Below are 15,878 nucleotides of genomic sequence, written 5' to 3'. Positions count from 1 at the left end.
CTAAGGTGGTTTCTCCTTTCCACCTTAACCAGGACATTACTCTACCTTCCTTTTGTCCGGCTCCTGTTCATCGCTTTGAAAAAGCGTTGCATACTCTGGATCTGGTGCGGGCGCTCCGGATCTATGTGTCTCGCACCGCTGTGCTTAGGCGGTGCACCTCTCTTTTTGTGCTAGCCACAGGTCGGCGTAAGGGCCTCTCTGCTTCTAAGCCGACCTTAGCCCGTTGGATTAGGTCGACCATTTCGGATGCCTACCAGTGTTCTCAGGTGCCTCCCCCGCCGGGGATCAAGGCACACTTGATCAGAGCTGTCGGTGCCTCTTGGGCTTTCCGGCACCAGGCTACGGCTCAGCAGGTCTGTCAGGCTGCCACTTGGACTAGCCTGCATACCTTTTCAAAGCACTACCAAGTGCATGCTCATGCTTCGGCAGATGCGAGCTTGGGCAGACGCATCCTTCAGGCGGCTGTCGCCCATTTGTGAAGTTAGACTCCGCCTACTTCTTAGTTTTTCTGTTTATTCCCACCCATGGACTGCTTTGAGACGTCCCAATGTCTGGGTCTCCCATAGGAACGATAAAGAAAGAGAATTTTGTTTACTTACCGTAAATTCTTTTTCTTATAGTTCCGTATTGGGAGACCCAGCACCCTCCCTGTTGCCTGTTGGCAGTTTCTTGATCCGCGTGTTATCACCGGCTGTTGTCGTGGACAGAGTCTCCGGCTGTTCCGGTTCTTGCTCTGTTTTTACTTGTGGGTGGCTATTCTCCTTCAGCTTTTGCACTAAACTGGCTAGATCTGGTTCTCCAGGGGGTGTATAAGCTCAGAGGGAGGAGCTACACTTTTTAGTGTAGTACTTTGTGTGTCCTCCGGAGGCAGAAGCTATACACCCAATGTCTGGGTCTCCCATTACGGAACTATAAGAAAAAGAATTTACGGTAAGTAACAAAATTCTCTTTATTTAGGTCGTATTTTTTTTAACCTCCAAAATGTTGTATTTAAAAAAAATTAAAGATGCATATATATATTTTTATTTTTGTTCTCCAGTTCAGTGACCTGTCCTCTATGTCTCCCGTGTTAATGGATAAAGGTGAGTAAATTACATATTTTGACTTTAGAAACCGGTATTTAACTTTGAGCCACATACTTCACTGTCCCCAAAACACTGTATAACACAGTCTCTGTCATTGATGCTCAGAAACAGAGCCTGTGTCATTGCCAGCAGATAGTGGTTGCTATAAACAGCCAGGATCTGATTTTAAAAGTGGTATGCGGTCCCCTCTCCCTTATTCTCCCCAACAATGCACATGACAGCCAAGGAGTATACTGAAGATCCTCTGTGCTGGCTAATTAAAGCACCATTCCAGCCGTTTTTTTTTGTTTTTTTTTTTATAATTTAATCGTTGTACTGGTGCTTTAAGGCTGTGTGCGCACGTGTGCATTTTTTTTTCATGCTTTTACGCTGCGTTCTGCGTCCCCAGCACAATCTAAGAAGATTGTGTAAATTCCATCTGCACGTTGCATTTTAGAACTCAGCGTTTCGGCTGCTGAAATATTTTGCCAAAATGTGCGTTCTAAAAAGCATTATGTCACTTCTTTTGTGCGTTTCAGATGCTTTTCCCAATCTGTCTATGGCAGAGCAAGCATCCAGAACGCATGAATTCCGCATGCACAATGTTTTCAAAATGCAGCTTTTCGACTGCGATTTGAAGCGCACATGCAGTGGCTTAAACGCTGCGGAGTAGAACGCAACGTGCGCACATACCCTAAATGTAACTCCTCTGCTCCCTGTCTTATACTCAGCTGCTGCCATCTTCATCTTTTTCCAGTGTCTCTCCGGTCGGTCTCCTGCAATTATCCTGTTTTATGGAGATTGCTGGAGGACACAAATCAATGCATCTCTTGAGGGCCTCGCTTCTGGTTTTTAGAGTTGCATAGAGCACTTGTGACATAACTTCTCACTGGCCTGGAGTCAGACGTTAAGGGCACAATTTGGCTCCACGGGACAGGAGCTGCGCCGGAGAAGGATGAAGCTGCTGGAGTGGAGTGTAAGATTGGGGGCAGCACCACTCCAGCACAAACCTGGTAAAAAGGAGTTGAGGAGCAACATATATATATGCCATCTAATATTACATACCTCACCAAAGAGAAGCAGCTCCAGTGATCACATTAGGAGTAAGTGAATTAAATGTTTGACCAAATATAGCAGAATCCATTTCAAGTTGATAATTTTGCACGTCTCACGACTGGTGATATAAATATCCAAATGGCCAAAAAAAAAAGGTTTCCCACCCCGGGTTTACATCAAAGTATATTGATGTGTGAATGGTCCAGACCTAAATCCCAGTCAGAATCTGTGACAACACTTGATAATTGCTGTTCATAGACAGTCTCCATCCAATGTTACTGAGCTAAAGCTATTTTGAACAGAAGAATGGGCAAAAATGTCAGCCTTTTGATGTGCAACGCTGGTAGAGACATACCCCAAATGACTTGCAGCTAGAGTTGAGCGGATTGCTAATAATCCGGGTCCGGCAGATCCGTCGCGGGTTGTCAGAGAAGTCCGGATCCGATCCACAATCCGGTCCAATGTAAGTCAATGGAGAGAGGGAGAGAGAATCGCAGCATTTACTACATTGAATGGTGGTCCTGCAAAGTATTGACTCAGGGCGGGCTGAATACAAATGGACGTCACTATTTTCAGATTTATATTTTTAAAATATTTAGAAAACCATGTAACATTTCCTTTAGGCTATGTGCCCACGGGAGCTTGCTTCTGCGGATTTTGCTGCGTAAAACCTGCGGATTTATCTGGATTTTCCAGATAAATCCACAGGTTTCAGCATGTACAGACACACTCCCCATGTTATCCCATGGGACATGGGGAGTGTTTGTGTCCACGCTGCGGAATGTGTGGCTGCGGATGTCCCGCAGCCGCACGTAACTGCATGTCAATTATTCCTGCGGAATTACCTGCGGAAATCCCGGCCCTCCACTATGGAGATAGAGGCCAGGACGTCCGCAGGTAAGTCTCATGAATGTCCGCAGGTTTACTGCAGCTATTCCGCTGTACTACCGCAGCTAAAAATAGCTGCGGATTACCGCGGGCAGCTGCGGTAAACCTGCGGCCGTACCTGCAGATGTATACGCAGGTACGAGCTCCCGTGGGCACATAGCATTACACATCAGGAATACTTGCTACTTTGTGTTTGGTAAATCCTAAAAAAAAGTTTTAAGGCTGCAACGTGAAGAAAATGTGTAAAAGTTTCGTATGAATACTTTTTTTCAATGCTGTGTGTGTGTGTGTGTGTGTGTGTGTGTGTGTATACTTATATACACAGTCGTGGCTTTTGGCACCCTTGAAATTGATCCAGAAAGTGACGTGTTTTTCACAGAAAATTCTTGCAACTTTACATGTTTTGTTATACACGTATATTTCCTTTTGTGTTTATTGGGACAACCTAAAAAAAAATGCAAATTGGACATAATTTCACACACTACTCCAAAAATAGGCCTAACAAAATTGTTGGCACCATCATCTTAATATTTGGTTGCACGCCCTTTAATAAGTAATGGCAATAAACTGCTTCCTATAACAATTAACAAGCTTCTTAGGCTGTATGCACTCATTGCGTTTTTTTTTACGTTTTTGATGCTTTTTTTTTTTTCTTGCAGATTTTAATCCATCTGCAAGTGAAAACGCATCCTAGCCAAGTCTGTGAGAATCCTGAAGTGCTGTGCACAACGTTGCAGATTTTGGTGCAGGAAAAAAAATCTGCACCAAACAATTGACATGTCAATTGTTTCTGCTGTTTTTCCTATCACGATGCATTAAAAAAAACACAGCAGCAAACGTACATTTTTTCTGCTAAAAGATGCAGTTTTTGGTGCAGAAAATCTGCACCCAAATCTGCAACATGAGAACATACCCTTACACTGAAATTTTGGACCACTCTTCTTTGTAAACTAACAGTGTCTCGTATTTGAAGGGTGCCTTCTCTCAAAAGCAATTTTGAGGTGTTAAATGGCATTTAGATTTGGACTGGTCACATCAGAACTCTCCAGAGCTTTCTTTGTAAGCCTCATTCCATATTTCAGTAAACCGAAAGAGTTCTATCTTGGTCTCCTCTCTTCACAAGACGCTTTCCCAGAAGGATTTTGGCTTAGTTGCATACATTTGGCAAACGGCATACTAGCTTTTTTTTTTTTTTATGTCCCTGTGTCAGCAGCAGGATCCTCCTGGGTCTCCTGGCATAGTGTTTTGTTTCATTCAAGTGTGGGTGGATAGTTAACACTGACACTGATGCACCCTGAGCCTTGAATTTCTTTGGAACTTGATTGGTGCTAAATTTTCATCAATTGTCATCCTCAACCAGGGAGATTAGTTCCGGTGCTATGGGGGTTGTAAACATATTGATTATATTGCACACCATGGACAAAGGAACAGCAAGATCTTTGAAGATTTTTTTTTTTTTTTTCACCAATTTTGGTTCAAGTCCTCAGATAGTTCCCTTCTCCTCTCCATACTTAGTGTGGCACACACAGACACACGGCAAAGATTGAATCAACTTCTCCCCTTTTTATCTGGTTTCAGGTGTGCTTTTTATATTGCACACACCTGTTACTTGCCACAGGAGCGTTTGAACGAGCATCACATACTTGAAAAAAGTTATTTACCCAGAATTTTGGAAAACATTAAATTTCTATAACAAAACGTGTAATTGCAATAATTTTCAGGGACAAATACTTCTTCTGCAACAATTTCAAAGGGGCCGTGTGTGTGTGTGTGTGTATTACATAGCAGACACTTAATAATAATAAAAATATATTTTCTTTGTCGCTCCATTGGGAGACCCAGACAATTGGGTGTATAGCTTCTGCCTCCGGAGGCCACACAAAGTATTACACTTAAAAGTGTAAACCCCTCCCCTCTGCCTATACACCCCCCCCCGTGCATCACGGGCTCCTCAGTTTTTATGCTTTGTGTTGAAGGAGGCACACATGCACGCAAGCTCCACAATTTAGTCAGCAGCAGCTGCTGACTATATCGGATGGAAGAAAAGAGGGCCCATAACAGGACCCTCGGCATGCTCCCTTCTCACCCCACTCTGGTCGGCGGTGCTGTTAAGGTTGAGGTACCCATTGCGGGTACAAAGGCTGGAGCCACATGCTGTTTTCCTTCCCCATCCCTTAGGGGCTCTGGGTGAAGTGGGATCCTAACTGGTCACCAGGCACTGGGACCGTGCTCCCTCCGCAGCCCCTGGGGGAATCTGCTGGACAGGAGACCGGGTATCGTCAGGGACAGGCCCTGCTCCTATGAGGTACTCTGTGTCCCCTTGGGGACGGCGCATAGAGCGCCTCTGTAACGGACGCTGCAGCACCTGCCGGGTGTCTTGCGTCGCCGGGACTACCACGCCGACCGCGCTTGTTTGCCGGCCGCGCTAATAAATTTAGTCCCCGGCTTTTGCGGCCTAGTATCGCAAACTCCCGCCCCCGGGCCTGCCAGTCAGGGGTGAGGGCGGGACGCTAGACTGCAGGTCAGCGGTGAGGGCTGGAGCATACTGAGGTATCCTCCTCCCCCCTCACTGAGCACTGCGGGGCACCAGATTCCCGCACTTTCTGAGGCACGCCCACGGCTCCCTCCTTCTCTCAGAACGCTGGCAGCCATTCCTATCAGCACGTCTGACGCTGGAGAACTTCAGAGGGGAGACAACACCGAGCTCCACAGCTCTGGGAGGCCCAGGCAGGGAATCTGGTGGTCACACAACCGCTGAGGGCGGTCGGTAAGCCGCACCTGTTACTAGGTGCTGGCCCCCCTGGGTGCCGAAGTGTATATTTATATGCTTATATTGTATACATTTACTCTGTACGGCCGCACTATTTGCTTTTGGCTATATACCCTCTCTGATTGCTCTAAGAGGAGACAACAGCATGTCGTCCGCAAAAAGCAAGGGTGCCAAGGCACAGGCTTACTTTGCAACCTGTACCTCATGTGCGGCTATGCTACCTGCAGGTTCCACCTACCCTCATTGTGTGCAATGCTCGGCCCCTGTGACACTCACTCAGCCGGAGCCTCAGCCACTGGTGGGACCCTCGGCCCAGGTGGAACCACCGGCTCCCACTGTCCAGGTGACAGGGACAGAGTTTGCAGTATTCGCTGACAAACTTTCTGAGTCTATGGATAGATGGTCTGCTAAGATACTAGAAGCTTTGCAGTCCAGACCGGTAACACAGGTCCCGGGCACTGTTGAATCATTGCTCTCAGCCCCCCCTCGGTCGGAGCAGCAAAGTGCTCCTGGGTCGACTCATAGGTCCCACGGTGAGGACTCCGACACGGACCGCAGTCCCAGACCGACTAAGCGGGCTCGCTGGGAGCTTCCCTCGACTTCATCACACTGTTCAGGGTCTCAGCATGAGGACTCTCTGGAGGATGAAGCGGAGGTGGCAGATCAGGGCTCTGATCCTGACGCCGCTCTCAACCTTGATACGCCTGAAGGGGACGCCATAGTAAACGACCTTATAGCGTCCATCAATCAGGTGTTAGATCTTTCTCATCCAGCCCCTCCGAGTGAGGAGTCAGCTTCTCAGCAGGAGAAATTCCATTTTAGGTTTCCCAAACGTACACGGAGTGCGTTTCTTGATCACTCCGACTTCAGAGATACAGTCCAGAAACACCGAGCTTTTCCGGATAAGCGCTTTACTAAGCGCCTTAATGACACACGTTATCCCTTCCCCCCTGACGTAGTCAAGGGTTGGGCTCAGTGTCCCAAGGTGGATCCTCCAGTCTCTAGACTGGCGGCTAGATCCATAGTTGCAGTGGCAGATGGTGCATCACTCAAGGATGCCACTGACAGGCAGATAGAGCTCCTGATGAAATCCATCTATGAAGCTATCGGCGCGTCCTTTGCTCCGGCATTCGCAGCCGTATGGGCACTCCAAGCTATCTCAGCTTGTCAGTCTGAGATTAATGCAGTCACACGTGCCTCTACTCCGCAGGTTGTGTCCTTAACCTCTCAGGCGTCGGTGTTTGCGTCCTACGCCATGAATGCTGTCCTGGACTCTGCGAGCCGTACGGCGGTAGCATCCGCCAATTCAGTGGCAGTCCGCAGGGCCATGTGGCTACGTGAATGGAAGGCAGACTCTGCTTCCAAAAAGTTTTTAACCGGTTTGCCATTTTCTGGCGACAGCCTGTTTGGCGAGAAATTGGATGAAATCATTAAACAATCCAAGGGAAAGGACTCGTCCTTACCCCAGTCCAAACCAAACAGACCTCAACAACGGAAGGTACAATCGAGGTTTCGGTCCTTTCGGCCCTCAGCCAGGTCTCAATTCTCCTCGTCCAACAGGCCACAGAAGGGTCAGAGGAACTCTGATTCATGGCGGTCTAAGTCACGTCCTAAAAAGACCACCGGAGGAACCGCTCCCAAAGCGGCCTCCTCATGACTTTCGGCCTCCCCAAACCGCATCCTCGGTCGGTGGCAGGCTCTCCCGCTTTTGCGGCGCCTGGTTGCCACATGTCCAAGACCGATGGGTGAGAGACATTCTGTCTCACGGTTACAGGATAGAGTTCAGTTCTCGTCCTCCGACTCGTTTCTTCAGAACATCTCCGCCCCCCGAGCGAGCCGATGCTCTTCTTCAGGCGGTGAGCACTCTGAAGCCAGAAGGAGTGGTTATCCCTGTTCCCCTTCAGCAATGGGGTCACGGTTTTTACTCCAACTTGTTTGTGGTGCCAAAAAAGGACGGATCTTTCCGTCCCGTTCTGGACCTCAAACTGCTCAACAGACACGTGAAAACCAGGCGGTTCCGGATGGAATCTCTCCGTTCCGTCATCGCCTCGATGTCCCAAGGAGACTTCCTAACATCAATCGACATCAGGGATGCTTATCTCCACGTGCCGATTGCACCAGAGCATCAGCGCTTCCTGCGTTTCGCCATCGGGGACGAACACCTTCAGTTCGTGGCACTGCCTTTCGGCCTGGCGACAGCCCCACGGGTCTTCACCAAGGTCATGGCAACAGTGGTAGCAGTCCTACACTCTCAGGGACCCTCAGTGATCCCTTACTTAGACGATCTTCTTGTCAAGGCCCCCTCTCGGGTGGCATGCCAACACAGCCTGAACATTGCTCTGGAGACTCTCCAGAGGTTCGGGTGGATCATCAATTTCCCAAAGTCAAAACTGACACCGACCCAATCGCTGACATATCTCGGGATGGAGTTTCATACTCTCCCAGCGATAGTGAAACTTCCGCTGGACAAACAGCGTTCACTACGGACAGGGGTGCAATCTCTCCTTCGAGCCCAGTCGCACCCCTTGAGGCGCCTCATGCACTTCCTAGGGAAGATGGTGGCAGCAATGGAGGCAGTTCCATTTGCGCAGTTTCATCTGCGTCCACTTCAATGGGACATTCTCCGCAAATGGGACAGGAAGTCGACGTCCCTCGACAGGAACGTCTCCCTTTCTCGGGCAGCCAAGGCCTCCCTTCAGTGGTGGCTTCTTCCCACTTCTTTGTCGAAGGGGAAATCATTCCTGCCCCCATCCTGGGCTGTGGTCACGACGGACGCGAGTCTGTCAGGGTGGGGAGCGGTCTTCCTCCACCACAGGGCTCAGGGTACCTGGACTCAGCCAGAGTCCTCCCTTCAGATCAATGTTCTGGAGATAAGGGCAGTGTATCTAGCCCTAAAGGCGTTCCAGCCGTGGCTGGAAGGCAGGCAGATCCGAATTCAGTCGGACAACGCCACGGCGGTGGCATACATCAACCACCAAGGCGGCACACGCAGTCGGCAAGCCTTCCAGGAAGTTCGGCGGATTCTGCTGTGGGTGGAAGCCACAGCATCCACCATCTCCGCAGTTCACATCCCGGGCGTAGAAAACTGGGAAGCAGACTTTCTCAGTCGCCAGGGCATGGACGCAGGGGAATGGTCTCTTCACCCGGACGTGTTTCAAGAGATCTGTTGCCGCTGGGGGAAGCCGGACGTCGACCTAATGGCGTCCCGGCACAACAACAAGGTCTCGGCATTCATGGCACGGTCTCAAGATCACAGAGCTCTGGCGGCAGACGCATTAGTTCAGGATTGGTCGCAGTTTCGACTGCCTTATGTTTTTCCTCCTCTGGCACTGCTGCCCAGAGTGTTACGCAAGATCAGGTCCGACTGCCGCCGCGCCATCCTCATCGCCCCAGACTGGCCGAGGAGGTCGTGGTACCCGGATCTGTGGCATCTCACGGTGGGTCAACCGTGGGCGCTACCAGACCGACCAGACTTGCTGTCTCAAGGGCCATTTTTCCATCTGAATTCTGCGGCCCTCAACCTGACTGTGTGGCCATTGAGTCCTGGATCCTAGCGTCTTCAGGGTTATCTCAAGAGGTCATTGCCACTATGAGACAGGCCAGGAAACCAACGTCCGCCAAGATCTACCACAGGACGTGGAGGATCTTCTTATCCTGGTGCTCTGATCAGGGTTTTACTCCCTGGCCATTTGCCTTGCCCACTTTTCTGTCCTTCCTTCAATCCGGAATGGAAAAGGGTTTGTCTCTCGGCTCTCTTAAGGGACAAGTCTCGGCGCTCTCTGTGTTTTTTCAAAAGCGTCTAGCCAGGCTTCCGCAGGTACGCACGTTCCTGCAGGGGGTTTGCCACATAGTCCCTCCTTTCAAGCGTCCGCTAGAACCTTGGGATCTGAACAGGGTGCTAACGGCTCTTCAGAAACCACCTTTCGAGCCAATGAGAGATATTTCTCTTTCATGCCTCTCGCAGAAGGTGGTCTTCCTAGTGGCAGTCACATCACTTCGGAGAGTGTCTGAGCTAGCTGCACTGTCATGCAAAGCCCCCTTCCTGGTATTTCACCAGGACAAGGTGGTTCTGCGTCCGGTTCCGGAATTTCTCCCTAAGGTGGTATCCCCTTTTCATCTCAATCAGGATATCTCCTTACCTTCTTTTTGCCCTCATCCAGTTCACCAATGTGAAAAGGATTTGCACTTGTTAGATCTTGGTGAGAGCACTCAGACTCTACATTTCTCGTACGGCGCCCCTGCGCCGCTCGGATGCGCTCTTTGTCCTTGTCGCTGGCCAGCGTAAAGGGTCGCAGGCTTCCAAGTCAACCTTGGCTCGGTGGATCAAGGAACCAATTCTTGAAGCCTACCGTTCTTCTGGGCTTCCGGTTCCTTCAGGACTGAAAGCCCATTCTACCAGAGCCGTGGGTGCGTCCTGGGCATTGCGGCACCAGGCTACGGCTCAGCAGGTGTCAGGCGGCTACCTGGTCGAGTCTGCACACTTTCACGAAACACTATCAGGTGCATACCTACGCTTCGGCAGATGCCAGCCTAGGTAGGCGAGTCCTTCAGGCGGCGGTTGCCCACCTGTAGGAAGGGGCCGTGTTACGGCTCTATTACCGAGGTATTCTTTTACCCACCCAAGGACTGCTTTTGGACGTCCCAATTGTCTGGGTCTCCCAATGGAGCGACAAAGAAGGGAATTTTGTTTACTTACCGTAAATTCCTTTTCTTCTAGCTCCTATTGGGAGACCCAGTACCGCCCCTGTTCCCTTCGGGCTGTTGTTCTTTTGTGTACACATGTTGTTCATGTTGAATTGTTCTTTGGTTCATGGTTTCAGTTCTCCGAACATCCTTCGGATTGAATTTACCTTAGACCAATTTATAAGTTTCCTCCTTCCTGCTTTTGCACCAAAACTGAGGAGCCCGTGATGCACGGGGGGGTGTATAGGCAGAGGGGAGGGGTTACACTTTTTAAAGTGTAATACTTTGTGTGGCCTCCGGAGGCAGAAGCTATACACCCAATTGTCTGGGTCTCCCAATAGGAGCTAGAAGAAAAGGAATTTACGGTAAGTAAACAAAATTCCCTTCTTTTTTTCTATTATTTTCTTTTAACTAAAGCATATACTGTACAACTGTTGTGTGTGGATTTTACTATTAGTTTTTGCCTTTCTTTTGCTTTGTGACACTAGTGCTCATTGTAGAATTCCCTCCTACAACTTGATAAAGTATTCTTACTCTCTTCATACAGATGACATCAGTGAGCTTGAAAGTGATACCGATGGAGACCTTCGAGCCTCGGGTGAGCCCCCAGTGAAGAGGGAGCGTCTGGATATTAACCACTCAATGCAGGAAATGTAAAAAGAAAAAAATAAAGTCAGCTAATGCCTTAATGCTTCTTGAAATGGGATTTTCCTCATTTTTGAGGCATCCTGCCTTCTTGAAACTAGTGCCTGCACAACGCAATCTTGAGAGTTCAGTTTTTCTTTAAAGGACTACTTCAACCATTATTCTTGGCATTTGCTGTTAAGTTTAGAAATTAAAAAGTACCGTGTGGAACAGCTGTGACACCACTCACTGACAATCGCACTGCAGCCAAATGTGCCACGTTCCAGCCCATCTTCTGTATCGTGGAAATGTTCTTTTAATGTACCTAAGTTGGAGATATGTAGAAAGACCGTTCTAAGGTTCTTTTTGTGACTTAATATAAAAAAAAGTAAATATTGTGGATTCTATCTGAAGCCTTTTCCAAAATCTTGGCACAGGGTAGGTACTTATGATACGCCATGCCTCTGTTACCTCACTGTATATATCCCTTAGTTTGCCAAATCACACTGTGCTTTAGACAACACACTAGAGTGTGAGAACTTCCAGGGTGTCCATGAGTGGAGAAAGTACTGCTGGGAAAAATGGCACTTCTAGAAAAGATAACTGACACTCCTAAATGGGGGTCTTCTGCAGTAGATGCAGGGTGTCTTGCCTTTCTTAACAAAAACACATTGAAAGAGTTCTGTATACTTAACTCCTCTTATGGTGTTTTATTAAACCTTTTATGATCAGATCTGGTACATTGTTGCTAGTTAGTCTATTAAGAAGAAATATGTTTAATATAGGCTTTAAGGTGTATATCTGATGTACCCCCATCATTTCTCGGTCAGAAGTTTTAAATACCAAAGCATCAAGATTTGCCTTTTGTTTTGTGATAAAATGGTTATGCTCTGAATTTGGGCTCACCCTTTTCTTTTGGTTCTGGTGCCTTCAGAATCCAGTAAAGGAATTCTAGACTTTTGTTTTTTTTCCCCATTTAAATGGGTTGTATAGAGTTAGAATAACATGGGTGCTTACTTCAGGAAACTGCTTGACTCCTGTCCACAGGTTACGTGTGGTATTGCAGTTTTGTTTCCTTTAGTGGAAGTGAACTGCTATACCAGACACCATCTAAAAAGCAGCCATGTTTTTTCCAATCCAGAATAATCCCATAAAGCTTAAGAGAAGGACTTCTTCGACTACGTAGTATCTATAACGCGATAGATTGTCTTGGCCTGTGCTCCGTGGCTGTGCTTTCTGGTACCAACATCAATTTGCCAAGAGTTTAGCAAACCAGTGCCTTAGTATTTCATTCTGCCTCACTACCCCCTCCCTCTGTACCTTTTTAGAGTTCATTGTTTGCATATACGTTTTCATTTGTGTCCACAGACTCTGGTTCATTTGAGCCTAAACTAACTTACTATACAAATGTTCTAAAAATGTGAACTTCTGAAGTGACCTCCTAATGAAGCATATACTATGTGTTAGAGATGGAGGTCACTAGTCTATTGTTCTTTACAGTGTATGTGGGTAATTATCAGACCGTTAGTACATGGTAGATATTGCATGTGCGCAGGGAAGTATAGAGATCTTTTCACTTACTGTATTTCACATCTATGGTTATTTGAAGAAATTCTTTAGATTGTTCTTAACTAAAGTACATGTAGAGCTTGGACTTAAAGGGAATCTGTCATCAGAGTTTTGCTACCCCATCTGAAAGCAGCACAATGTATTGGCAGAGACACTTATTCCAGCAATGTATCACTTAGGCTGCTTTCACACATCCGGTTTTAGCAGTGCGGCTAGATCCGGCTCTAAAACCTATGCAACGGATGCGGTGAAAAAAAACGCATCCTTTGCATAAGTTTTTACATGCGGCCCGTCCGTTTTTTGCCAGTTGCGGCACGCTACTGAGCATGCGCAGTGCAAAAAACCGCATGCGGCGGCCGGATGCGGATTTTGCCGCATCCGGCGTCCATAGGCATGCATTGGAAAAAGCGCCGCATCGGCCGGATTCTTATTTTTTTCGCCGGACAAAAAAACGTGCCAGGCAACGTTCCATCCGGCCGCCACATGGGCTAAATATGCCGCATCCGGCAAAAACCAGACCGAACGCAAGGCCATGCAGTACAATCCGGCACTAATGAAAGTCTATGCGGAAAAAATGCAACCGGCAGCGGAAACAACCGGTTGCGTTTTTTCTGCAAAGACCTGGATTGTGCCGCACAGCAAAAACCGGATGTGTGAAAGCAGCCTTACTGGGCTGTAGATTTAATAGTTTTATCTGCTGCAGGGCTACCAGTTCTCTGAATGCTGAACTTTGTATAACCCGGTCCACACCACTGATTCTCAGTTTTCTGTGTACACTGTGCATAGGCAGAAAGCTACCAATCGGTGGTGGGGTTAGACAGCGTTCATGAATATGCCTGACTATCTCTAGAGGACTAGTGATCTTGCAGCCAGGTCATCTGCTAATAACAATGATTTTATGAAAACTACACTAAGCTCAGTAAGTGATAAATCTTTGGAATCAGGGTCCTGTCTCTACATTATGCTGCTCTCAGATTAGGTAGTAAAACCCTGGTGACGGGTTCCTTTTATATAAGCTTATCCTGAGAAGACCTATCACTGCATATTAGGAACCCAAACTATGAGACTTGCTTGTGACCCATGACGCGGTTCTCGACTGTTGAACTTCTGTGTCCTGAATGTGAACGTGGCCTTGTACCCCACCCTGGGACTGTGTAGTTGCCTTTCTTGTAAACCTTTTTAAGTCTGGGAAATTCAGAAGGAAGTTAAAACAAACTTAAGAGCTGTGTATTTTAGGAAATATTTTTGTGAAATATATAATATTTTGGTAGTAATAATCTCCTTGTTTCTCAAATGTGTGGTTTGTACAGTGCCAAAAATTGGCCCCTAAAGATTATATGGCTAGCTGAACTTTTGTTTCCATAATGGAGTCTGGTAGTTCAATAGTGAGCCTGTAATGTTTTGTGTTTTTTGTTTTTTCTTCCCACAGTAAATGGCCTATTTCTATTTCAATTTTGTTACATTTTCAGACAAAATATAATTAAGTAGGTCTGTATTAATGTAATAGATATTTCAGTCTTCTTTTATAATGTCTTGATACAGCAGCGCTGTTTTTGTTTTCTTCCTTCCCCTTTGGTCAGGCGCCATGTTACGCAGGTCCCATGTATAGAGCGGACTACGGTTACTGTGCGTTATACGGATTGATTTTCCTTATGACCTTCCTTCCCAGGTTGAAAAAGGACGCCTGTATTGTACACTTGTTTATCTGGGAATTTACAACTCCTTTTTTATTTTTCTAAAATGCAGATTAAAGTTGTATTTTTTTCATATCTTAAGGCACTAATGTATATTAAACAGAATAAGGGTTGTAAATATACAAGCAAACTTAATGTCCATTGTCAAAGCTCTTTTTGTTTTGGTCTTTGTTAAAAGTAGCAAACAATTGTGACTTTCAGTTAATTTTCCATGTAAAGTGAATATTGGATTATATTGGATTGAATGTGTTTTGTGTCATTCAATGTGTATTCATTTTCATTTTATTCTTTCACGTGACTTTATAGGTTGGTTTAGCATAAACACCTGATCCATGTAATCTTTTTTTCCTTTTGATCTCTCGGGTGTAATTTCTATTACATATTGAATTAAATGGATTTTTGCAAAAAGGAGAAAAGACTATTCCAGCGTACATCTAGCTTTGAGGCCGCTTTACACGCTGCGACATCGTTAGCACCCGCCCCCATCATTTGTGCGTCACGGGCAAATCGCTGCCCGTGGCGCACAATATCGTTAGTACCCGGCACACATACTTGCCTAGTGACGTCACTGTGGCTGGCGAATAACCTCTTTTCTAAGGGGGAGGTTTGGGCGGCATCACAGCGACGTTACACAGCAGGCAACTAATAGAAGCGGAGGGAGGGAGAGCAGCCGCATGAAGGTCACTCCCACCCCATTGCCGAAGGACGCAGGTACGCTGTTGTTCGTCGTTCCCGGGGTGTCACACGTAGCGTTGTGTGCTGCCTCCGGAACGATGAACAACCTGTGTCACAGATGATCAATGACATTTTGAAAATTAACGACATGTCAACCATCAACGATGTGGTAACTATTTTGGATCATTAGTGGTCGCTCGTACATGTCACATGCAACGACGTCACTAACGAGGCCGGATGTGCGTCACTATTTCCAGGTTCTCAGCGACATCTCGTTACCAATGTTGTTGTGTATAAAGTGGCCTTTAGGCTCATTCTTGTGACCTCTAAGGCTATTATCCCATTATGAGGAACTAGGTTTGTTTTTTCTTGCTGCATAGTATTGTGAGCAAAAAAAATGCAGAATATTATATTTCCATCAAAGTGGGTGAGATTTATGATAGTGTATGGTGCTGTTATTGCTGCAGAAAGTGACCTGCACAACCACAGAATGTGAATTACCCTTGCTGTGAATATGCGTGTATACATATTTATCTATTTTCTCTATAGACTTAAATGAGATGCAGAAAAGCCATATATGAGAAAAAACAATGCACATGGGTCTTTATCACATTTACACAGTAGACATGTAATACGCAAGCTCAGAAAACTGTTTTCCACCCAACGTATTTGTAATTAAAATTTGAAATGCCAGAAAAAAAACACACGACAGGAAAAAATGTTAATATAAAATAAAATTTTTTTTAGCCAATTATTACAGAAACCCTGTAGCATCAAAACACACAGAATACTGATTGTGGGAACTTAGTCTGAGTAATACTAAGCCTTAATGGGGTCCCAATAGAGGAAAATTGG

The 15,878-nt window shown here is 46.7% G+C and overlaps 1 protein-coding gene across 3 annotated transcripts in view; it reads left to right on the top strand.

Moving 5' to 3' along the window:
* Window positions 1–14,597, top strand: part of RFX2 (regulatory factor X2) — a 98,410-nt gene extending 83,813 nt beyond the window's left edge. For all 3 annotated transcript variants that reach the window (XM_075352526.1, XM_075352527.1, XM_075352525.1), the window contains 2 exons: window positions 1,040–1,082; window positions 11,009–14,597. In XM_075352526.1, coding sequence (XP_075208641.1) covers window positions 1,040–1,082; window positions 11,009–11,118 — 153 coding nt within the window. In that variant the 3' untranslated portion in view covers window positions 11,119–14,597. The remainder of the gene's footprint in view (window positions 1–1,039; window positions 1,083–11,008) is intronic.
* Window positions 14,598–15,878: the final 1,281 nt, after the last annotated feature.

Source organism: Anomaloglossus baeobatrachus, chromosome 1, assembly GCF_048569485.1.
Source record: "Anomaloglossus baeobatrachus isolate aAnoBae1 chromosome 1, aAnoBae1.hap1, whole genome shotgun sequence".
Classification (NCBI taxonomy): Eukaryota; Metazoa; Chordata; class Amphibia; order Anura; family Aromobatidae; genus Anomaloglossus; species Anomaloglossus baeobatrachus.
Note: the sequence above shows the minus strand (reverse complement) of the source record. Positions and strands in the feature narration are given on the sequence as shown.